Source organism: Tursiops truncatus, chromosome 11, assembly GCF_011762595.2.
Source record: "Tursiops truncatus isolate mTurTru1 chromosome 11, mTurTru1.mat.Y, whole genome shotgun sequence".
NCBI lineage: Eukaryota > Metazoa > Chordata > Mammalia > Artiodactyla > Delphinidae > Tursiops > Tursiops truncatus.
The window spans coordinates 9,035,463-9,060,772 of NC_047044.1; the positions used below are offsets into that span (position 1 = coordinate 9,035,463).

General features: G+C 55.8%; 1 protein-coding gene across 1 annotated transcript in view; it reads right to left on the reverse strand.

Moving 5' to 3' along the window:
- Positions 1 to 7,623: 7,623 nt before the first annotated feature.
- Positions 7,624 to 25,310, reverse strand: part of MGAT3 (beta-1,4-mannosyl-glycoprotein 4-beta-N-acetylglucosaminyltransferase) — a 30,913-nt gene continuing 13,226 nt past the window's right edge. The window contains exon 2 of the mRNA XM_019943656.3: positions 7,624 to 12,467. Within this exon, the coding sequence (XP_019799215.1) occupies positions 10,865 to 12,466 (1,602 nt within the window). The 5' untranslated portion in view covers position 12,467 and the 3' untranslated portion in view covers positions 7,624 to 10,864. The remainder of the gene's footprint in view (positions 12,468 to 25,310) is intronic.

The window sequence follows — 25,310 nt, forward strand, 5'->3', positions numbered from 1 at the left end:
GAACCCGCGTCCCCAGCATTGGAAAGGGGACTCTTTACCACTGGACCACCAGGGAAGTCCCTCAAAGTGTCTTTAACAAAAGGGAATTTATGGGCTCACATAGCTGAGAAGTCCTAGCTGTGGGTTTTAGCAGAGGCTCCACACAGCAGCCAGTGCTATAAGCTATATGCTCTACACACACCCCTGTATTTTTTCTGGTAGTGGAAGGGGGGTATTTCCTTTTCTATTATTCTTGAAGAAGAAAGAAGAACTTCTTTTCTAGGAGCTTCCGGCAATTTCTACTATATCACTAGCCTGAATTGGTCCACTTGTCCATCCCTGAAGCAATCGCCCTGACCTGGCAGCGGATGTCACTAATTGGCTTAGCCATGCAGGGCTACCTCAGGAGCTGGTGTGTGCATGTGTGTGTGCACATGTGCTTGTGTGTCAACCTTGCCAAAATGCATGGTTAAATTCTGGGAGGAAGATCAGGAAACTTGCACAAGCCTCTTAGATAGCCTCATCCATCAGAGGGCAGACAGCAGAAGCAAGAAGAACTACAATCCTGCAGCCTGTGGAACAAAAACCACATTCACAGAAAGATAGACAAGATGAAAAGGCAGAGGGCTATGTACCAGATGGAGGAACAAGATAAAACCCCAGAAAAACAACTAAATGAAGTGGAGATAGGCAACCTTCCAGAAAAAGAATTCAGAATAATGATAGTGAAGATTCTATCTTCACCACTATCTTCACTCTCACCACTATTATTCAACACGGTTTTGGAAGTCCTAGCCACAGCAATCAGAGAAGACAAAGAAATAAAAGGAATACAAATTGGAAAAGAAGAAGTAAAACTGTCACTGTTTGCAGATGACATGATACTATACATAGAGAATCCTAAAGATGCCACCAGAAAACTACTAGAACTAATCAATGAATTTGGTAAAGTTGCAGGATACAAAATTAATGCACAGAAATCTCTTGCATTCCTATACACTAATGATGAAAAACCTGAAAGAGAAATTAAGGAAACACTCCCATTTACCACTGCAACAAAAAGAATAAAATACCTAGGAATAAACCTACCTAGGGAGACAAAAGACCTGTATGCAGAAAACTGTAAGACACTGATGAAAGAAATCAAAGATGATACCAACATACCATGTTCTTGGATTGGAAGAATCAATATTGTGAAAATGACTATACTACCCAAAGCAATCTACACATTCAATGCATCCCTATCAAATTACCAATGGCACTTTTTACGGAACTAGAACAAAAAAATCTTAAAATTTGTATGGAGACACAAAAGACCCCGAATAGCGAAAGCAGTCTTGAGGGGAAAAAAATGGAGCTGGAGGAATCAGACTCCCCGACTTCAGACTATACTACAAAGCTACAGTAATCAAGACAATATGGTACGGGCACAAAAACAGAAACATAGATCAATGGAACAAGATAGAAAGCCCAGAGATAAACCCACACACCTATGGTCAACTAATCTATGACAAAGGAGGCAAGGATATACAATGGAGAAAAGACAGTCTCTTCAATAAGTGGTGTTGGGAAAACTGGACAGCTACATGTAAAAGAATGAAATTAGAACACTTCCTAACACCATACACAAAAATAAACTCAAAATAGATTAGAGACCTAAATGTAAGACCGGACACTATAAAACTCTTAGAGGAAAACATAGGAAGAACACTCTTTGACATAAATCACAGCAAGATCTTTTTTGATCCACCTCCTAGAGTAATGGAAATAAAAACAAAAATAAACAAGTGGGACCTAATGAAACTTAAAAGCTTTTACACAGCAAAGGAGACCATAAACAAGATGAAAAGACAATCCTCAGAATGGGAGAAAATATTTGCAAATGAATCAATGGACAAAGGATTAATCTCCAAAATATATAAACAGCTCATGCAGCTCAATAGTAAAGAAACAAACAACCCAATCAAAAAATGGGCAGAAGACCTAAATAGACATTTCTCCAAAGAAGACATACAGATGGCCAGGAAGCACATGAAAAGCTGCTCAACAACACTAATTATTAGAGAAATGCAAATCAAAACTACAGTGAGGTATCACCTCACACCAGGCAGAATGGCCATCATCAGAAAATCTACAAACAACAAATGCTGGAGAGGGTGTGGAGAAAAGGGAACCCTCTTGCACTGTTGGTGGGAATGTTAATTGATACAGCCACTAGGGAGAACAGTATGGAGGTTCCTTAAAAAACTAAAAATAGAATTACCATATGATCCAGCAATCCCACTACTGGGCATATACCCAGAGAAAACCATAATTCAAAAAGACACATGCACCCCAATATTCATTGCAGCACTATTTACAATAGCCAGGTCATGGAATCAACATAAATGCCCAATGACAGACGAATGGATAAAGAAGATGTGGTACATATAAACAGTGGAATATTACTCAGCCATGAAAAGGAACGAAATTGGGTCATTTGTTGAGACGTGGATGGATCTAGAGACTGTCATACAGAGTGAAGTAAGTCAGAAAGCGAAAAACAAATATCGTATATTACGCATGTATGTGCGTAACCTAGAAAAATGGTACAGGTGAACCAGTTTGCAGGGCAGAAGTTGAGACACAGATGTAGAGAACAAACGTATGGACACCAAAGGGGGAAAGCCGCGGGGGGTTGGGGATGGTGGTGTGATGAATTGGGCGATTGGGATTGACATGTATACACTGATGTGTATAAAATTGATGACTAATAAGAACCTGCTGTATAAAAATATAAATTAAATAAAATTCAAAAAAAATTCTGGGAGGAAGAGATATGGGAAAGAGCAAGTGCAGATGCCCACGGCAGGTAGCACTGCCTGAGTGCCTACTGGGTGCCCAGCTCTGTGTCAGCTGCTTCACAGGCATCATTTAATACCCACGACAACCCACGCTTTGAGTTGTCATCTCTACTTTTAAAAAACAAAAAATTTATGTATTTATTTATTTTTGGCTGCGTTGGGTCTTTTGCTGTGCACGGCTTTCTCTAGTTGCGGCGAGTGGGGACTACTCTTCATTGTGGTGGCTTCTCTTGTTGCGGAGCACGGTCTCTAAGCACGCAGGTCAGTAGCTGTGGCTCATGGGCTCTAGAGTTGCAAGCTCAGTAGTTGTGGCGCACGGGCTTAGTTGCTCCACGGCATGTGGGATCTTCCCAGACCAGGGCTCGAACCCTTGTTCCCTGCATTGGCAGGCAGACTCTTAACCACTGCGCCACCAGGGAAGCCCAGTCATCTCTACTTTACAAATGCTGAGATGAACACATCTAGGGTCATGTGATTAGCAAGTGGGAATCTGGGATTTGGACCCTGCATGGTTACATCATAACACAGTCCCTGGTATACAGCAGGTACTCAATAAATGGTAGCTACTATTAGGGAGAATTCAAGAATGACTCTCAGATTTCCAGCTGTTGTGTTTGGGAAGATGAAGGGTCATCAATGGGATGGAAAGTACAGAACAGGAGGAAGAGCCTGTGGGGAAGCTGAGTTCCATGTGGCTCCTTGGTGTTTGAGGTGACCTTGACACCTTGGGGACTCATCTAACAGTGGGTTCCATGGACCAGATGCTCAGGAGACAGGACTCCCTGGAGAGAGTGAGCTGACGCCACCTTGACTAGAGTCATATACTGTAAGCAGAGCAGTGGGCCCAGGACTAAGCCATGGGGAGCCCCCTTATTGAAGGGGTGCATGGCGTAAAAGGAGCCCAGAAAGGCAACCAAGGAGGAATGTCAGGGAGGAGGAAGAAGTAGTCACAGAGGCTAAGGGAAGGGGTGTTGAGACAGGCTGTGTGATCGTGTGTCAGATGCACCACGTGAGGAAGTGGAGCGGGAGAACATAGTCATGATGATGATAGCTCACACTTACGGCACTCTCACAGTGCCCCAGGCTTTGTCCCAAGCTCTGAGCATCTTCACAACCACTCTGGAAGTCTGTCCTATGAAGAGCCTCATTTCCCAGATGATCCAGGAGAGGGAGTTTACCAAGGGCTGGTAAAAGGCCTGATGGAGGAAGTTGAGGTTGTACCAATGGTGACATCTTTGCACCCACTTTGGGGGGACCATCCCCCCTCCTTTTCAATAAGGCGATCAGTATATTCCAACCCCCCTCCAGTCTCAGTGCTCAAGGCATGATCACATGACCACATCTGAGTCAGTGAGATCCAGGCATAGGACTTTTAGGGGGAGGAGCTCTACTTCTTCTGTGCTGAGTACACAAGATGAGATGGTGTGAGACCTGGAGCTGCTAAGCCATCTTGCAGGCATGGGGTTAACCCATCTGAGAATAAGGACAACACAGGTTGGGATGTGGAACTGAGCTGAGCCACAGAGAGAGCTGGATGACAATGTGACACTGAGCTCTGCCTCAAGCTGGATCCAAAGCCTTTGCCATTACTGAACTTTACCCCCTGCAAGCCAATAAATTCCTTCTCTGCTTTTCTAGTTTGAGTTGGCTTTTCTGTCATTAACTGAAAACAAACTATCAGTTATGTAGAGCCACAACTAGCTGTGTAACAAATCACCCCACAGCTTAGTGGCTGAAGCAGTTCAGCTGAGACTGGATTGATCTTTAGGTTGGACTTGACTGGGAAATTCTCTGGCCTTGACCAGTTGGGATGACGGGGACAACCAGGCCACATGTCGAGGCCACGCTGGTAATGATCTGTGTCACTGTTGATGTTTTGTCTCTGGAAGCTTTCAGTAGTCTAGGATAGGTGCTTCAAAGATGGTCTGTGAACTGCTGAGCCTGCACTCTAGAGCCCACAAGCCACAACTACTGAAGCCCGTGCACCAAGAGCCCGTGCTCCACAACAAGAGAAGCCACTGCAATGAGAAGCCCGCGTACCACAACAAAGAGTAGCCCCCTCTTGCCGCAACTAGAGAAAGCCTGCGTGCAGCCAAAAATAAATAAATAAACAAATATATATATATATATATATATATATATATATATATATATATATATATATAAAGATGGTCTGTGATACTGATACAGGGTTGGGCTTTTCTCGCAAATACTGCAGCACAGGGTTGCAGGCGATAAGGGGGGTATATATATGAAGGGCCATTTTTTGTGTAGATTGTTCCTTAATGTGGGTTTGTGTGATGCTCCTTGGGATCGTCAGGCAATGGCTTTTTGGCAGTAGACCTCGTGGGTGATGTGGGGTCCTTCTCAGAGCGTCTTCTCAGTGGGTCCTCAGTGGGAGTCCTGTCTGTGCATGTGATGGCTGACTGGCTGACAGGCTCATTCTTTTGTGCGTTATCCCTTCCTTTGTCACCAACAGTGTAGGTCAGGTCTGAGCAGGTGGGTGCGTCCCTATAGCAGCTGCCCGCCCGCTGCTGAGCAGAAGAACCGTTCGGCTGAACCCAGCCTGAATGGTAGAACTGTGAGCAGATAGATTGTTGTTTTATCTACTAAATTTCAGGGTGGTTTGTGTTACAGCAATAAATAAGCAATAGAGTAAGAAAAAAAAACTATTAAAAGACTATATGAATTTGAAAGAGTTAGTTTCCTGCAATAACGGAGTCTCTGGAAATTCACTAGAACAGCAGGCGAGGGGCCAAGGATGCTGGCCCGAAGACTGGCCCTGGGCAAGGCCTTTCTCTCCTTTGAGCTTTAACCGGAGATTTGTGGATGTTTCATGATTTGGGGCACACGGGTGGGGACTTCCAATGGGCTCCAGGATGATGGGCCTTCGGGATTTGGGGGTTTTATGTGCACACAGCTGAAGCTCCAACTTGCAAAGCGAACTGGGCAGGGCGGTGGTTAATGACTGGTGTTGACTGTAGTCGTCACTTTTGCTCTTGTCTCTTCCATCCTGATGGCGCTTAACAGGTTGCCATGCATTTCCCTTTATTTCATTTTACCCTCTATGCGCAGTAAAGCTTTCTATGGGCCATTTTTACAGAGAGAAGACTGAGTCTGGAAGGGAATACGCGTCCCTTCCAAGGTCATGGAGCCTGTCAGCACCCCACACCCTCCTGGACAGCCAGCGGAGGGGGAGTGCTGTACCTGATGCTCACGGACAGAGCACCATGCCGGTTCCTGGGCTCTGAGGACTCTGCGCCAGCCTCACCTCACCGTCCTGAGGTCGTGCTTACCTGTCTGTGTTCCCCCACTGACTGTGGTCCTTCTGTGAACAGGGACTGTCCTCGCTCTCAGTGTCCGGTGACCCAGCACTGTGCCTGGCTCAGTTAGGAGCCTGGATGATATCTGAACATTGACGCAGGCATCACTGCCATCCTGTCCTCACCTCTTCTCCCCTTCCTCCTCCCCGAGTGGATGCTGATAGAGGGAGTGCACTTTGGCAGTTAAGAGCTCAGCTTCTGGGTTTAGGCAAACTCTGACTCTGCCATTCACTGCCTATTTAATATGTCCAAGCCTCACTTTCCACATCTGTAAAATGGGAATGATGGGGAGGGAACACTCTTAGCCCAGAGTTTGGCACAAAATAGGCATTTAATAAATAATGTCTGTAAATGTTTATGATGGTCGTGATTCACTCTCAGACTTTTTTTCTTTTTCGGCCTCGGCGCCCCGGCAGTGCGAACGCCAAGTCCTAAACACTGGACTGCCAGGGAATTCCCTCAGGTGTGATTTAAGGGCTGTAAGCTTATCTTAAGTGGCAAGTGGGTCACCACCGCTCTCTTCCAGATAGATGCGACATCTACATCTCTTCCACTCTCGCTCAATCCTGCACCTGTGGACGCCTTCCTGGGCTTTGGGGGTGTGGCCGGGAGTCCAGGCATCAGATTTACGTGTGTACAGCGCCTGGCAATTTGCAGGGGCTCAGGAGGCATTAGCCCCTGCTCCAGCCACCAACACTGCTGTCACTCCTCTTCCTATCCCCAGCCTCAGTCTCCCCACAGACAGTTGCTTCACAGCCACCCCATGAGGTACCAAGGCAGAGTTCAAAGTGTGTCCGCTCCCACCATCTCTGACACTGTCCTTAGAATATACCCAGAGGCTCCCCTCCCCAGGACAATGCCAGGATCCAGAAGGCCTAGAGGAAGCTGTCGGGGAAGTCCCCACATTCCACAGCCCAGACACCATCACAGCACAAGTCCAGATTAGCTCCATAGGGGAGATGACCCATCCTGGAGGCTGCCGCCCTTACCTGCCCCGGAGGGCTGGTGACAGGACTAGTCCTGGGAATTCAGATCTGGCCCTGGTCTGCCACCAAGTGGCTGTGTGGCCTTAGGACCCCCGACAGGCGTAGGGAGGAAGACCGCTGAGAGCACAATTGCGGGAGAATCGCTCCACTCTCACTAGAGGCACAAAAGTCTTCATCTAGATCCCCAAAGGGGTCCCCACCCACCTCAGGAGGGTGGGTATAGCCAGACCAGGTCCTTCTGTGAAGGACTGTTAGCGCCTCCCTTTCCAGGCCCGTTTCCACCGATGAGAGGGACAGATGCTCCCTTGGTCGGGGCAAGGGAAGGGGGTAACTGCATGTCTAAATGAAGATGCTCAGAACGGCCCCGCCCTCACCGCTGTCCAGTCCTCAGGAAGGCTCACACCCCACCGACCCAGCAAGACCAGAGCTACCCACTCGCACCCCTCCCTGCCCCAGAGCACCCCCAAACTGGCCACTCAAGCACACACTGCAGACTTTGTAGCTGTTTTTATTATTAATATTATCTTCTCCTTTAAGCATCCCTTTAAGGGTGAAATGAAATCCAACCATTTACAGAGAAAATGATTTCAGAATGTACATATTGATTTTCCCTTACAAAAAAAATAATACTATTATTATTATTGGTGTCCTTAAATTACACATTTCCCAGGACCCTGCCCGCTGCTTGGGCAAGTCCTGTCTCTCCACCCTGTCACCTTTGTCCCCAAAGCTCTTCCACGCCTGCCCATGGGAACCAACATGATCCGAGGTGTGCTGGGCCTCCTTGAGTCTGGAGGCCATAGGGCGGGTGGTTCCCAGAGAAAGCAAGCTGGCTACGGCGCCAGGGCCAGCAGTGCACTGGCGCTCACATTCACAGTTTGGTTTCCCTTCATACTGGGGGAGTGGCCCAGGGCTCCCCTGCCCCCGAAATTCCCAGTGTCTGACGTGCCTATAAGTGAAACTCTTCAACCCCACGCCTTGGCCCCCACAGCCCGCTGGAAGCCGTGCGCTCCGCTCCGTGGCCAGGCCTCCACTTGGCGGTGACCGTGAATGTGCCCGGCCCTCCTGGGTCTGAGAGGGAAGGTGGGGTCTAGCAGGTCTGAGCTCCTCCCCTCTGCCTTCCCCTGCCCCTGAGCTGGTGAACTGGAGGCCAGGGACCCCTGACAGCCTGGACAGGGGCATCCCTTCAGCAGCAGAGGGTGCCAGGGGCATAGGATGAGGAAGCTGTCAAGGAGGGGGGCCCTGGGCTGGGGCTCAGGCACGAGTCAGAAGCCCCCAGAGACTGCCCACCCGGCAGGGAGCAGAGGTGGCTGGAGGTGAGGTCAGGTCACCCTGGCCTGGGTGACCCAGAGCCACAGGGACACCTTGACCTCTTGAGCCCCTTAGCTGCAAGAGGGGCCAGAGAGAAGGGGGCTGCTCTACCTCCAAGGGAAGGGTTCCCTCGGGACACCCCCTCAATGGGAGGGACAGTGGGGGCAACAGAGACCCCCATACCTGCTTCACACCCGCCCGCCCGAAGCTGCTCTGCGGCCAGCTCCCCGAGCCGCACCCACGCCGGGCGCCTCCCCAGGCAGAGCTATGGCAAATGAGACGCCCTCCTCTCCCGACCCATCAGGAAAGCCCCAATAAGACACCCCAAGAAAGTCCCGGCTGGAGGCTGGAGGGGCTGGGATGGAGGGAAGGGGCCGGGGGGTCGTGGTGGGCTCTCAGCCCTACAGCACTCTGGTCGGGAGGATTCTCATTCCTTGGACTGAAAGACAGACAGACAGACGGACGGACCCAACATCCCCTTTAGCCTGGCTTTCCGGTCTCCCCAGCTTGCTTTCTGCCTCAGTCATTTCGGGAAGTTGCAGGAGGTGTGGCCCCAGGCTCCAGGTCTCGGGAAGGGTGGCCTGGGCCCTGCTTCCACATCCACACACAAGCATATATGTACAGGGACGCACCAACACAGTCACGTACAAGTATACAGCAAGCATGCACCCATGCCCATAAATACACACACACACACACACACACACACACACACACACACACACACACTCACGCACAAACACGTACAGTTCCACAGGCAGGCTCTGCGATCCGGCATCACTGGGTAAACATCTGAGGGGGCCTCGGGGAGGGGGCGTCTCTCCCGGCCCACAGCGGCAGGCTCTCACTGCACCCCAGCCCTGGGCTGGCAGTGAGGGGGCAGGGGCAGGTTTCAGGAGCTCTGAACATGCAAGCAGGATCTACAACTACAACAGTCATTTCCACCCTCTCCCCTCCTCCCCTTGTGCCAGAGATGCTCCTGTACCCATATCCATCCTCTCCTCCTCCTTCCTTTAATAAATGAGCAGGGCAGCCCAGCTGAAAACTACTTTTCCCGCTTCCCTTGCAGCTACCTGTGGCCATGTGACTAAGTCCTGGCCAGTGAGACGCCATCGGAAGTGACTGTGCCACCTCTGGCTCATGCTCTTAACAGGAAGGGTGTGCACTTCCATGCCTTTTTCTGGTTGCCTCAGACACGGATGCACATGTGATGGTGGGAGCTCGAGCAACCACTCTACCCAGAATTGGAAAGTGTGATGAAGGAAAGCAGAGCTGCCCTACCAGATCCAGACAACCTCCCTCCGGAGAGTTAAGTTAGAAACAAGCTTCTGTCTGCTTGAACCACTGTATTTGTGGGTCTCTTAATTACAGCAGCGTAGAATCTACTCTAACAATACATCCCCCTCCCCCACGAGGCAACTAAGGAATGAGATAACATACAACTGGCCTTAATGTCCCTCTTGGGCCCAGGGCAACCTCATGGCCCCTTCCTGGCCCCTAGCCAGCCCCAAGGAGGGGCACATGGGTGACTCCATCTGAGATGGTGGAGAGCTGGGGCTGTGGGTTCCAGTGGGAAGGGGTGATGGGGGAGGAGGAGGCTCCTCCCCCAGGGCTGACTTACTAGGCTGGCTGACAGTCCCATCCCACCCTGAGAACTGGACTCCTGGTCTTGCAAGGACTGGGTGGGCAGCCCACAAGACAGCGACATCAAAAGTAAGAAGGAATGTCAAGGCCAGGTTTGGAACCAAAAGGAAGACTTCCCAGGCTTCCCCAGGCCCCACACCTGTGTCAGGTCCGGAGGGGCTGGGGGCACAGGGCCATCCGTGCAGTGTGTCCTGTGGGGCAGCAGGGTGGAGGTCCCTGCTCCCTCTGGCCCAGCACTCCTGAGGACACTACAAAGCATCCACCCGGGCTTCCTTCCAGCTGCCACTTCTCATCCCCTCCGACCTTGGTGTCCCTTCTTCCTCCTGGGCCCAAATGCATCTATTTACAGAGCCCTGGGATCTCCCGGCATCCCCCTTTCCCACTGCAGGTCCAAAGCCCCAGGAGGCCGAATGGTGGGCTTCTCCCCGGAGGGGGCCGTAGCTCCCACTTGGCTGCCCTAGGGAGTTCCTGCAGGCTCCCTTCCCCACCCTTCCCTGCTCCCCAGTAACCACCGTGCACTCTCCGTTGGCACCTCCGGGCTGCAGCACTCTTGGAGGGGTGAAAGGGCCTGCTCTCCTCTCCTGATGAGGAAGGATGTTTTCTGAGCTCACGGGCCTGACCCTGGATTCACAAGGGCTTGAGTAGGAAAGACTCCCCCACCTATCCACTCCTGGTTCTCTTAAGAGCCACCCAGACGGCGGAAGGAGACAGGAAGGTAACAGGGCGGCAGCCGCCCACCCCCCTACCCTGGCCACCGGCCCTATAAGATCATGCAGCCTTAGCCTTCAACCACGTCCAATTTGCTCCTGGCGGGCGGCCTTCCCTCCGGACGCTTGCTCCGCCGCCCACCGTCTGCTGTGCTCTTGGGCTCCTGATAGGGGTTGTCCAGCAGGTAGCGGAACTGGTGGTAGTTCTTGAGCAGGTACTTAGGGGCATACATGTGTTCGCTGGGGTCGGCCGGCGGGTACTCCTGCTGCGTGCCGTCGAACCAGCCCCCTGTGCGGATCAAGCTCCGGATGTAATTGAGGTCCCGCTTGTCCTCGTAGTCACCCCAGCGGGGGAAGTCGCCGTTCTGGGCGGACACCAGCTTGAAGTAGATGCCCTCAGGCGTGAAGCACCAGGAACAGTGCCAGCCGGCGAAGTGCAGGGGGCTGCCCAGCGACCACTGCACCAGGATGTGGCCCGTGCGGTTCTCGTACTGGCGGAAGTTGGGCATGGTGTAGTACTGGCGGCGGCGCAGGCGGATGCCGTCCAGCCCGTACACCGTCTGCAGCATGTCCACCGTGCAGCCCGACACCACCTCTAGGGTGCCCGGCTGCTTCCAGAAGAAGCCGTACAGTGACTTGCGCATATGGAAGGCGAAGGGCTCCGTCCAGCCGTCGTAGAGCTTGAGAAAGAGCACGCCGTCGCGAGCAGGGATCTCGTCGGCGTCGTCGATGATGAAGACGTCATCGGGCCGCAGGTTGCGCAGCCGCGACACGCCATCCTGCGTCAGGAAGGTGCGCAAGTAGTCGTCGGCGATCCAGCCGTCCTGCCGCCCGCCCAGCGGGAAGTGGTCCAGGAAGACGTAGAGCACCTTGTGCCGGATGTACTCGAAGGTGCCGTTGGTCAGCATCTCGCGGAACTTGAGCGGCCGCGGCTCCCCGTAGGCCGTGAAGTTGGACTCGCACACCACGAAGGCGTCCACCACGTCGCCCAGCTCGTGGAAGCGCACGTCCAGCAGGTCGAACTCATGGTTGATGTTGATGGCGTTGATGACCCTCCGTGGCACCTCCCGGGGCACCAGGCGCTCCTTGGTGGGCAGGTTGGAGTACTGCACCACGGTGGGCACGCCGCAGCTCGGCCCGTGCCAGCCCGGGAGGCACACGCACTCCACCCACTTGCGCCGCGCGCCGCGCCCCCCCGGCCGCTCCCGGGCGCTCAGCAGCTGCCGGCCCGGGCCCCGCGCCGACGCGCCTTCGCCCGCCTCTGCCTTCTCCTCTGGCCGCCCTGATGGCGGCTTCTCCAGCGTCTTGGTACCTGGCTTGAAGCAGACGCCCCCGGCTTTGGTGCGGAGGAAGTACTCGGTGGTGTCCTCGGGCAGCACGAAGTCCATCCGGTGGATTTCCTCCGTGGCCTTGCTTGGCGACAGCGGCTGGAGCAGGGGCGAGTGGGAATAGAGCGGGGTACGCAGCAGGTCGGGGCTGCCCGGCTCGGGGCTGGCCTGGGGCGTGACCGGGGCATTGTTCCAGAAGAAGCTGGACACCAGGTTAGGGCTGAGGGAGGCCAGTTCTCGGGGGAAGGTGACATAGGACAGGGTCTTAAAGAAGTGCAGGAAGGAGATGAGGCACAGGCCGGCCATACAGAACATGAGAAAGAGCTTGTAGCGTCTCATCTTCATCCTGCGGGAAACAGGGAGACAGCAGATGGGTCAGGGGTCTGCAGACCCGGGCAAGGGGAGCCTGAGGCTCTTCTCCTAAGGGAGGGAACAGGGAGGGGCTTTGTTGCCATCGTGTTTGTGCATGTCCTGACCAGCGCCTGGTGACCCTGCAGGAAGTCACCTCCAGGCGACTCCCCTAGAAGTCAAGCCTGTGAGTCCAACTCACTGCACCAAGGACCCCTGGAAGCCCCAGCATCAAGGAAACCCCACCAGGCTCAGGACCCCTCCACTCCCACAACCTCTCCCCTCCAAGCCCACCAGGTCACCACACATACCCCTGGCAACCTGCCCGCCCCACCCTGACTGTACCAGCTGCATTGCTAGGCTTTGCCCCAGGAACAAGATGCATCCTGGGAAAAGCGCAACCCTGCAGTGCAGAACCTGCCCCAGGGGGCTTCCAGGCCCCAAGGGAGGGGGAGAGTGGGTCGCAGGCTGCGGAGGTGGGGTCCCTTCCCTGCACCACCCACAGTGCTTTCTCGTTCTATCTGTCCATCTCTCTGTCTCTTTATCTATCTTTTCTGTGGCTATATTTACAAACCTTTTGCACTGAAAAAATTCCCAGGTCTCAAGGGAACACTTCTAATTCTAACATATTTAAAGAACCAAATTAAGTAAAAGTTCCCCTTCATTACCCCTTGCCAGGCAGCAGATTGATATCCAGCCATAAACAGTTCATGTGTTTGAGGTGTATCACCGGTCTTACATGCAATTTTTCTGTTCTCAGTTTTTTATAATTATTATCATACTTGGTCGGGATGACCTACAGAGTCACGGGAGGGGCTGGGACAGAAACCGGCCTTTGGCACCTGGTGTTTTCATGTCCCCTTCCATAGATCCCTGTGTAGGGGACGCTGTCCCTTCCCTTAAAATGTTCCTTTCTGTGGCTTCCCCTTAACGTCTCTGGTTCTTCCTCTGGGTCATTTGGGTGCCTTCCTGCCATACCCTCCCCTCCATATCCTAACCTAAGCAAGGCTCCTCCCCATTCTGAACCTCAGTTTCTACATCTGTGAAATGGGCACAGAGTTCCTGCTGTGCAGCAGGTGCTCAATAAACTTTCGCTTCTTTCAAAGCTCGAGGCTGGAAGACTCCAACATAAATTTTCTCTAAGCTACATGGTCATAAGGCACAAAATCATGAAATGTTGGACCCAGGACAAAACTTTAAGGACCACCTCCACCAACCCTTTCATTCTGTGGAGGAGGCCCGCCTTCCCCGGCCTCACCTTGGTGAGGAGTCCTGAGTACGCTAGTGAGAAGCAGTCGAGTCACCGATCCCGCTGGCCAGGGAGGTACTTGTGCTCTCAGGACCCAGATGTCCCCCCTCCTCCAGTTTAAATGCTGACGCCCTGGAGCCTGCCATCGGGGGGCCAGCACAGCTGACTATAGGAGGCAGGACAATCAGGGGTGAGGGCCTGACCTCTGCTAAATGTCAGCTGCCCCAGGGGCAGAGGGGGGACAGCTCTCCACTGGGAGGCAGGAGGGAGGGCTGCTCCTTGGCAACGTTTTGAAGTGTGTCTTCCAGGTTCCTCTCCCCACCATGGGTTCCAGCCCTGCTCTGGCAAAGCGAGACCAGGCAGGCCAGGCCAGCAGGGCGAGTGGAGGGGCAAAGGGCTGAGGCCCAACAGAGGCAGGCGGATAGGAGGTCTTGCTGGGGTAGGGACTAGGTACAAGGCGACACTGCAGAAGCCTCCAGAGTGACCCACCCGAGGGCTTGTAGGACCTGGCAAGGCAGGCCTGATTCTTCTGGCGGATTATTTGTCCCCACTTGGGGCGTGTCTCTGTGGGGCACCCCAATCCCAGCCCTTGCTGGACTGAACTGGCCGTGAGCTGTGAAGGGCAAGGCCGGGGCTGCCGCTCAGACTAAATTCCCTGGCGGCAGTGAACAAAGGCCTTAGGAAGGTCAGTGAAACTCAGGGAGGCAAGTGAACGCCCTGCTTAGAGCAAAGGGGCCCCTACAGCCCTGCTGAGGTCACACTGACCCAGCTGCCCCTTGGCTCCCTGGTCAGGTTGGCTTTCAGGATCTAGTTACACCTGGCCAGCTGTGCGCTTCAGAGGACAGACTCACCAGTGCTTGGGATCCCCCTCTTAATCACTGGGGTCTTCAGGGTGAGGCCGTTTGATAAGGCCCCAGCCTGGCTTGCTGCCAAGAATCATGGAACCGAGTGTGTCTCCCTCATCGCTCGGGCTGCTAGGAGGCTCACAGACACACGGTGGTTGGCCCAGAGCAAGTCAGTGCGTCACAGGCCAAGTTTTCCAGGACACTTTCACACACAGCTGCCTGTGTTTTTTAAACTTATTCTTGGCCCGATCCCTTTTTATCTTATCTTCAAGTATTTTGATAAGTGCTTCAGATACATTTTTTAGACTGAATGGCATATTAATAGGAAAACAAATAAATTAATAAGCATTGGCACCCGGGGTCTCACGTAAGTCTCACCACCCCTGGGAGACTGAGGACTGTGAACGCCCCATTTTTACAGGTGGGGAAATTGAGACTCAGAAAGATGATGAGACTTTCCCCAAAGAACCTTAAGAAGGTGACTGAACAGGACCTGAACATAAGTTCTGTTCCCGAGCCAGCCTCTCCCTCCTGACAGCTGAGACCGTAGCCCTCCCTGGAGCAGCTGGCCTGGCTGTGGGCTGAAGCCATGGGACCAAATTTGGCCCCAGCTCCAGCATTTCTACCTCTGTCATAAAGCTTCATCCAGAACCATCAGGTGTCACAATAAAGCTGATGATTGCTGACCCTTACAGGCCAGCTACTGTCCTGAGCACATTACACGCATGTCCTCGCTGGATTCCCCCAACACGCAGCAGGTACCCTTGTCCTCTCCATCATACGGACGAGGAGACCGAGGCCAGAGAGATGGTATAACTTGTTCAGGGACACACAATTAGTAAGGGTCAGACTCGATTCTGTGGGGTCAATAATGGGATTTCATCCAGTGGTAAAGCTGTCCTGGGTCCCTTCCATCTGCCAAGATCAACCCCAGTGGGGTGATAAGGGTCCCGTGGAGAGTCCCCCAGTGACCAGGGAACACAACCCAGTGGATGGAACAGACACAATTGCATTTGACCCACACGACCCCCCGCGGGGTGTCACCCAACCTGTCTCCTCCATTGACTCAGCGACTACTTACTGAGAGCCCACTGGGTGCCAGGCGCTGTGCTGGCCCTGGGAGCACAGGGGACACGGGTGACAAGAACCCCTGCCCCGTGGAGCGGGCACGGGCGTGCGCAGGGCAAGGGACCGCTGCAAATCATATGGTATGTTACAAAGAGTCGTGCTCTGGAGAAAACTGAAACAGGGTAAAGGACAGGAAGGGGGCAGGTTCAGTGGTCATCAGGTGGCCAGGGAGGGCCTCATGGAGAAGAGTGAGGCCAGAGGACAAGGGTGCAGGGACAGTGGGCTCTGGGCAACAGAACAGCCAGCGCCCAGGAGAGCGTCTGCCGTCCATGAGCGAGGAAACACACGGAGGGCAGAGCGGAGGGAGGTGGACAGGCCGGATCACACGGGGCCCGGGGCCGCGGCCGGAAGTGCGGCTTTCACGGGAGGATTCTGAGCAGAGCCTCCAGCCTGAACAGCCTCACTTGGGCTGCCTGGCCGACAGCAGACTGTTGCCTTGAGGGCAGAGCAGGGAGAGTGGCGAGGAGGACACTGCACTGTCTGGGCAAGAGGCGGGGCTGCAGGAAGCGGTTAGATTCTGCTGGATTGCCAATGACCTGGATGTGAAGTGTGAGCGAGGAGTCGCATTCGGTGGATCCAGGACCTGCAGGATGGACCAGCTTTTGACTGGGGCGGAGGCTACCCCATGGCGGAGGCCACCATGAAGATGGGCAATGGCAGAGCTGGGGCTGGAGGCAGCTCTCTCTGCAGGGTCCTCTCTCTAAGCGCTGCCCTGCCCACTTCAAATGAGACACCAAATCGGAGAGACCAATGCACAGCCCCACCCCTGCCCCTTTCCCAGCGCTCGCCATGCTCAGCCCATCTCCGCGGATGTCTGTCTCCCCAGGTGGACACGAGCCCCGGAGGCCGCAGTCTCCAGAGCCGCCTCCACGCGCTCAGCCACTGGCGTGCGCACAGACTCTAGAATCAGACTGCCCAGCTCCAGTCCCGGCCCTGCCATTTCCTATCTGTGTGGCCTGGAGCAGGTGAATCACATTCCTCCTTTGGCTCATCTAGGAAATGAGGGTCGAATAATAACCCATGTAGAGTGCCTAGCACATAGTAAGAGCCCAGTAAGCTTCAGTTCTTCTTATCATTAGTGTTATTCTTATTATTAGTGTTATTAGAGAGGGACTTCAGGCGGGGGCGCGCAGCTGGTGCAAAGGCTCGGAGCCGAGCCCCTGGCAGGGCCTGGGCCCTGGCGGGTGCTGCCTTGTTTAAGAGCAGCAAAGAGCAGAGTGGGAGCCCAAGTGGAGCCCGGACAGAACCTGAGCCTGACGGGCGGTGGGCTGGGAAACGAGTGACCCGCGTCCTGGGGCTCCAAGGAAAGGAGGGAAGAACTGTGAGGCTCTCTGGGAGCCTCCCTAGAAGAGCCCACACACACATACACACGCTCCGTGAGTTGCTCCCAGCCCCAGCGGCCTGGGTTTCCGGCGTGAAGGGGATGGGGGATGGGCCAGGTGCTTCCTGGTAGCTAGATAATCATGGATGCAGGAGGCTGACCCAGACCCAGCATAGTGGCAGGACCAGCCCACCCTGGGCCTCCTCTTTCTGTACTGACTTGCAGCCGTGCCCATGCCCAGAAGGTTCTAGCTGGGCAGATTTTCTTCCTTCCCTCCCGCTTCCCACTTCTCCCTTCTCCTTGTGGCCTCTTTCCTTGGGCTCTGCTTGATACGATTATGAGGTGAGACGGAGCAGATGAGCCTCACCCCACGACCCAGTCACTACCTTGGGGTCTGGGCTCAGGCTGAGTCCGGTGGGGGCTCCTGGCCAGAGAGAAGACAGGTGCTCCCTGGAGGCCACAGGCTGTGACTTTGGGGCTAGCCAGGTGGGCAGCAGCCTCCCGGGTACAGACGCACCCTGACAGCTGTCACCGGGTGACAGGAAGCTCCTGTGGAGCTCTCCGTGGTCCTGAGCTCACATGCGCTGACCAGGGTCCTAGCTCGGCCCTGGGATGCCTTTGGCCAGCGTCACCCTGGCCCCTGCCAGCCTCCCCTGTGGTTCAGCAGCTTCTGTCCTAATGGCCACTTCCCCTGTCTGCCACCCTCTGGCCCCCTTCCCCACCTGCCTTACAACACCCTGGTGACAGCTGTGATCCCTGGGTCCTCAGCTCTGGGAGATCCGCAGGGCACTCAACTCCTCCAACTGGGAGAACGGGCCAGCAGGGAACAGGTCCGACACCTAGTAGGTGCTCAGGGTGCTCCTGGAATGTCCATGGGGGGATCCTGGAGGTCGCACAGCCCACCCTCAGCCTCCACTCCTGGCAGGAATTGGCCCATCTACAACCCCCAGCCTAAAAGTACCTTCAGATGGACCCTCACCACCACCCATCTGCTTCAAAGGGCATCTTGACTCTTAGCTGAAGGCTGGCTTCCACCCAATCCCAGTTCTGCCCCACGTTACCAAAGGGCTCTGCCAGCTCCGTGTGCCAGGCCTTGCTCCTGGCCAGCTCTGTTAAAGGGCTGGGCCAACTGGGGGGCTGCTTACTACTGACGGGCCCCCAGCACCCTGCAGGGCATTCTCAGTGACTCATCTGGCTTTCAGAACCAAGGCCAGAACTGGGAAATCTGGAGCCCCATGGAGGGTCCAGACTCCTCTCCCAAGGTCTGAAGGACCCTGGAAAAAGAATATTGCCCAAACCTTCACCCTAGGCCAGTGTCCCTGCCAAGTGCCCATCTGGCCTCTGCTTGTCCAATCCTTAGTACCGCCCATCCCAGGCCATTTGAGCTGCTAGAAATCGTTCTTCCTATTGGCCTAAATCAGCCTCCCTGGGACTTCCGCTACCACTTCTGGGTTCTTCCTTGGAGCTAAGCAGAAGCAATCAGCGTCTCAGGGATCAGAAGACGGCAACCACCACCCAACTCTGAAACGAAATAAAGGTCTTTCCAACGTGAGGTCCCATAATCCCACACGGAGAAGACAGGCAGAGGAGGTGGCTAGAGAATATGATAGATTCCAGGGTTCTGGCAAGATGGGAGAAACAGCTGACGCTGTGTTTATTCCTTCGTCTCTCCTTGTTTTATTCATTCCCTTGGTTCATATCCATCAGGCAGGCACCACAAAAAACAAGCCTACACCAGCACATCATCCAGGCTGCTGGCGGACATTTACCAAGAACCTGCCGTGAGCCAGGCACTGCCGACGCAAGGGCTGGAGAGAAATCAGGGGCACATTCATGCGGCCAACCCTGAAGGAAGGTATATGTGTGTCTCCGTTTTGCAGATGAGGAAATGGAGGCTTCAAGAAGCTAAGCTGGGGCTTCCCTGGTGGTGCAGTTTTTGAGAATCCGCCTGCCAATGCAGGGGACATGGGTTTGAGTCCTGGTCCGGGAAGATCCCACATGCCGTGGAGCAACTAAGCCCGTGTGCCACAACTACTGAGCCTGCGCTCTAGAGCCCGCGAGCCACGACTACTGAAGCCCGTGCACCTAGAGCCTGTGCTCCGCAACAAGAGAAGCCACCGGAATGAGAAGCCCACGCGCCGCAACGAAGAGTAGCCCCCGCTCGCCGCAACTAGAGAAAAGCCCGCACGCAGCAACGGAGACCCAACACAGCCATAAATAAATAAATAAAAGGCTAAGCTACTTGCTCAGCCAGCCAGGGCTTGTGGGAATGAAGCAGCTGGAAACAGAGACTCCCCGAGCATCCTGCACCTGCCAACAGGTAGACCTGGAGCCAGTGGGGCCGCAGATTTGGGAGTCTTGTCCCAGGCTAAGCATGGATGTCTTGGCCAACGGAGGGTCTGGTGTATCATGACCCTCAGTCCCCAGGAATTCTGCTCCCCTGGCGCTCCCCGGAGAGAGGGAATCGGCTCAAGGGGCCAGCCCTAGCCAAGAACTCCCTCTGCCCAGGTGACCAGAATGTGCTGGAAAACCTGTTTACCATGGGCTGGGGTGGGCGCAGCTGCTGCTCTTCCCATCCACAGATGAGGACACCAAAGCCGAGAGGGGCAAGGCAGAGCCGTACTGGGAGCCAGTTCTTGGACTAGCCGGACGGGGCACCCAGGCCACTTCCCTGGGCACAAGGGTCTGGGCCCCACTCTCTCTGCTGGCTCGGCTCCAGGGTGGGCGCCTGACTGAAGGCTCAGTCCCATGCCCATGCTGAAGCCCACCCCCTTCCTGCTACTCCACAGCAAGCTTCTGTGCACCCTGGCCCTCTCTCTCCTTCCTCCAAACCCCTCCCCACTCCGCCTGACCCCAGCCCCTGCAGGTGCCTGAGGACTTTCCCACAGAGTGGCTAGCACGTGCCTGGGAAAGTTAGTCTCCAAGACTGGGACCCGCCCTCGACTCCCTGGGGCTTCCTCCCCTCTTCCCACCGGTCACTGGCCCACCCAGGACATCAGCCTCTGGTCCCCAAAAGCCCATGGGTGGTGAAGATATAGAACATTTCTACCATCCCAGAATGTCCTATTGGACAGCACTGGAGGCTAAACAGATGAGTCATCCTCAGGCACCAGCCAGTGGGGCGTTTGTGTTCAGAAGCCTGCAGTGGCTCCCACCGTCCAGAACCGAAGTTCACAGCTGTTGTGACCCCTGTCTTGAACACTGCCTCCGCCTTGCCTTATTCATGTTAACTCGATGGTCACCACCTAGCACGTGCTTAAACCTGTGCCAGCTGTCAGCTGGGGGCTTTACTTACACTTGACCCTCACAACCATCTTGGGAGGTAGGAATCATTGTCCCCATTTTACAGATGAGGAAACTGAGGCTCAGAGGGTAAATCAACTTGTAGAGCACTCCTCTGCTCATCTGTGCAACCCCAGTGCTCTCCAGGGTCTGAGACCCACACAGCCTCCACTTTTAAAGGGGGCAGGGGGAGGTGACACTGGCCTGAGCCCCAGGCCACTGAAGCCTCTGAGTGGAGCGACCCCAACAGCCTGTGCCTCAGGGCGACCAATCTGTTTGCTTCCAGAGCTGTCCAACAGCACAGTCTGCAGTGGTGGAAACGTCTAGGCCTGGGCTGTCCATGCACCATCCACTAGCCACGTGTGGCTACTGAGCCCTTGAAATTGACAGGGGAGACTGAGGAACTAATTAAAATTTTAATTTAATTTTCAGTTTTAATAGCCACGTGTGCTAGTCGCTGCTCCAACCGCCCAGCATTAGACAGACTGTGGAGGAGCTGAGGCAGGGAGGACACACAGCAGGACAGCCGCGGTGCTGAAGCGAGGGGGCAGTGGTGAGCTGCTGATGAGGTACCTGCTAAATACTAGGTGACTGAGGGAGGGAGCGGGAGGGATGCGGGCCCGGGGGCACTGGGGCCAGACATCCTGGGACCGAGCCTGGGGGCTGGAGGCGGGACCTGGGGAAAGTCTGGGAAGGAAGAAGAGTAGCAGAGCCGTGGAGGACAGGCAGGTGCCGGTGGTCAGTGCAAGGCCGGGACACACGCCGCCCCAAGCCTGGGGGCGGGGCCTAGGCCTGGATCTGCACAGAGGCCACCTGAGGCAGTGTCCAGACCCTGCAGCCAGACGGCAGGGCCTCGCCATTTCCCTGGGCCTCGGCTTCCTCATCAGTGTAATGGGGCTATAATGGCGTCCACGTCACAGGGCTGTGGTGAGCGGTCCGCGTATCTAAAGTGCCTGGAACAGGAAGTGTGCGTGAAACAGCAGCTGGTGAGGGGCACACGGTGAACGTTTGTCACAGGAGGAGGGAGACCAAGGCCTCTGAGGTGGAAGCAGGGACTCCTGGGTGGCCTTGGGGACAAGGAGAGGGGCTAGACGCAGAGACATACAAACACCCCACAGAAAGGGCTCTGTGGGCGCTGAGAACAGGTGTTCCCAAATCCGGCACCCCTCCAAGGTGCCCCAGCCCTAGCCCTAACCCTAACCCCCCCTCCATGTGACCGGGCACCACCGGACCGCCTCCTCCAGCCCCTGCTTCTGCCCTGTCACGGCAAACCTCAGCAGCAACTGGGCTGGTCCCCTGCCTCGCCAGCCTCTGCTCCCACACTGTGAATTCTCCAAGCCAGGTGGGGCCCACGCTCCCCACGCCCGGCCCGGGGCCCAGACAGACAGACGTTCAGTGAGTGTCCGGGACAAGCCAGAGCAAGGAGCACTACCGCGGAACTTCAGGCACGGGGATCTGGGGGCGCCGGGCCAGGCTGGAGGGAAGCCACCCTGGGGCTGTGAGAGGGCCTTGCGGGCATATGAGGACCAAGGTCGGGCCGCCGGTGCTTCTGCCTTGTCCTGGGGTGGGTGGAGAGAGCAGACTGGCCCCGGGCGTGGAGCTGGGGGTGCAGCAGGAGCAAGATGGGGGGATGAGGTCCTCACAGAGCTCAGTCCAGTGGGGGACAGAGGACAAATGAGAGAACCGGCCAACAGAGCACGCCAGGCATCAGGGAGGGCTTCCCGAGGAGAGGACACTTCAGCCGAGACCCAAGGTCAAGAGGGAGCCACCGCGCAGAGTGGGGACAGCGGCCCAGGCATTGGGCCTTGTGTCGGGAACCCCAGTGCAGCGGCAGCAAAGCAGGGGCCCCAAGTCTTGTGAGGGGGTGTAGGGCCTCGAGGAGTGGCAAGGACACTCCCCACACTTCAGGGGCTCCTTAGGCAGAAGCCCGGGCACCCCATCTTGGTCAGCAAGACCAAGGCTGCTGCGAAAGATTTTCATCTAAAATAGAACCAGAGGATGTAAAAGGGAGTCTCACGCATGTGCCCTCAGGGAGACGAAACTTAAAGACCAGGAGACTTGATTTCCGTAAATGCCGGATTTCCAGAAAACTGAGAGCGATGGGGTTTTCTTGGATTGGAGGGTTGATCAGAGGTTGCCTCCTAAAACCCTTGGAAAGTTTTGCCAGAGGCAGAATGGGAGATGACCCAGGTCGAGTTGGTCTCACAAAGTGGACCAGATGAGCTTTGTTTGTTTTTTTTTATGCGGTACGCGGGCCTCTCACTGTTGTAGCCTCTCCCGTTGCGGAGCACAGGCTCGGGACGCGCAGGCTCAGCGGCCATGGCTCACGGGCCCAACCTCCCCGCGGCAGGTGGGATCTTCCCGGACCGGGTCACGAACCCGTATCCCCTGCATCGGCAGGCGGACTCTCAACCACTGCGCCACCAGGGAAGCCCTGAGCTTTGTTTGTGTGACTAGACTGGTCCTGTCTGCTCAAGAAGTTTTTAAGGCTGGTCTCCTTTTGTTTCTGATTTTAACAAACCTTCCCTGAACTCTCCCCTCTACAGTCCCTGCCCGTAAATACGACCTGCCCCAAACCCTCCACAGACTCGCTCATAGTTGGCTCGTTTGCTTGTCCCAAACTGCAAGTCCTCACCTCTTTGAGCTGGCCTCAGTTTACCTCTTTACTGAGGTCAACACAGCTACACCCTCTAGCTGGGCAGGGCTGGGCAGGGCTGGAGAGCAGCAAGGCTGGAACATTCCTCCCAGGAGAGGGCGCGTCCATCACCACCGCCTTCTTCAGGGCAGCTGGAACTTACTGAGTGCCACGGGTGCCGGCCGCTGCGTGAGCTGGCCTTACTCCATTATCCTCAAGGCAACTGGGCAGGAGGAGAGGGGCACAGGGGCTGAGGGACCTGCCTGAGACTCAGCTGGCAGCAGCAGGACTCACACCCACATGCCACTGCTGCGGCTTCTCATTCAGGCTTTCCCGCACAAAGTCTAGGCTGCTGCCTTGAGCCTAGCCCGGGTCAAAGGCCCCTGCACGTCTGCCCCGGCCCCCAGCAGGAGCCCGTGGGCCTGCGTTTGTGGGTCACAGTCCTCCCTGGCTCTGGCATGCGCCCAGACCAGCCACCAGAGCCCCGTGCCCAGGACAGCTGCACCCTCCCAAAACCCCTCTGCCAGCAGCTTCCCCGCCCCACCCCACCCCCGACTCCCCCTGGAACAGTGTGAGCGCCCCCTTCCCCCGTGGCACTCTCAAGGTTGGGCTGCATTGACTTAAAACCGCCTGTCAGGGTTTCCCTGGTGGCGCAGTGGTTGAGAGTCCGCCTGCTGATGCAGGGGACGCGGGTTCGTGCCCAGGTCTGGGAAGATCCCATATGCCGCGGAGCGGCTGGGCCCGTGAGCCATGGCCGCTGAGCCTGCGCGTCCAGAGCCTGTGCTCCGCAACGGGAGAGGTCACAACAGTGAGAGGCCCACCTACCGCAAAAACAAACAAACAAACAAAAAAAACGCATTTCACAAAACCCAGGGTTCCCTGAAAGGCTGAAGGAGCCCCAGAGCCCTTTCCCATCCCCTACCAACTCCAATGGGAACAGATCAACCTGGACAGGGTCCCGTGTCGGGGTCTCCAGTAGCCTGAAGGGGGTCTGGTGCTCTAAGAAGTCGAGAAACTTCTGAGGCCAGGCCTGGACTTCAGGAGCTCTGGCGGCCTGAAGCTCCTTAGGGGACCTGACTCCTGCAGACCCCTGCCAGGGGTTGTTGCCTGCCCATGTGTACTGCCCTCCTGCCCACACCCTCCCTCTCTTCAACTTCTATCCCCACCTTGCCCTTTACTTTTTCCCTAGCCCTGCTGGCCTGGAGCTCAGAGACAGTGAGGGAGGGCCCCACACCGACTGCACCCACCACTCAGGGGTTTCTGTTTGCTTGCAGTTTGCCAGCTGGGCCTGGCCGTATGGCCTGGGGACACACAGACCCCCGCGCCCGTGGCCACCCCTACCAGCCTGTCACCGTATGGGGGGAAGAAGAGCGCCCACCTGAGGCCTATCCCAGAGCCACTCTCTGGCAGGGGCACTAAGTGTTTTAGCTCTAATCTGATCCTTCCATTAGCCCCCATCACCGTCACAGGCGAGGAGAGGGGTTCAGAGTCTGAGTGACCAGCCTGACTCACCCTCTAGGCGGCAGCAGAGTGGCCGACCAGCCCCTGGGCCCTCGCGGTACCCACCACCCCACCCTGATCTCTGCCTGGCACCTCCCTGGAACCCCCAGGCCCACCTCCCCTCACCTGACCCAGTACCTGCCTCGGGTCCGGCGTGGCACGCCACAGGTAAGGCAGTGTCCCATCCCGGCGGCTGCACCGTGCTTCCCGACCCCCTCCCGGCCTATATGGCTTGTTTCTCCCTGGAGGCTGTCCCCCCACCCCCAAGCTGAGCGCAGGCAGCAGCAGTTAGGTGGCGATGCGGTGAGCCAACTCTGGCCTGGCCTGACACCAGCTCTGCCCTTCATCAGGGCTGGTTTCCTGGCTCCACCTCTTCCCAGCCAGGTGGCCTCACCTCTATCCACGAGGTACAAACACTAACCGAGCGGCAGGGCAAGGCAGCCTCCCGCTGCGGGAGCCGCTCCCCAGAGCCAGGAGCCAAGGAGGTGAGGGCACCCGGCGTTTCCGTGTCACAGGTGAGGGGCCTGTCGGTGCCCTGCACTCAGTAGACCGCGAGCCCAACTCCTCTTGGAGTCTCTCCCTGCTCGCTCTCTGGGCAGAAGTTCACCGTGACCTGTGCCCTGACTCCCAAGGTGCTGCTGGGCACGTCCAGCGGGACGCGGATGGGACACGGAGGTCCACGCAGAAGAGCTCAGAAGCAAACTCGCTCCACTGGTGGGACCCAGTGGCTCAAACAAAGCGGGGGCTGGGGGCGGGGAGAGGAGCTGGGGGACCCGGGTCTGAATCCGACTCTGCCCACTAGGAGAACCTGGGCCGTTCACCCGCACGGGGGCCCAGCTCTCCGGGGGTGGGAAAAGAGGCTGGCCAGGGATGAGAAATCA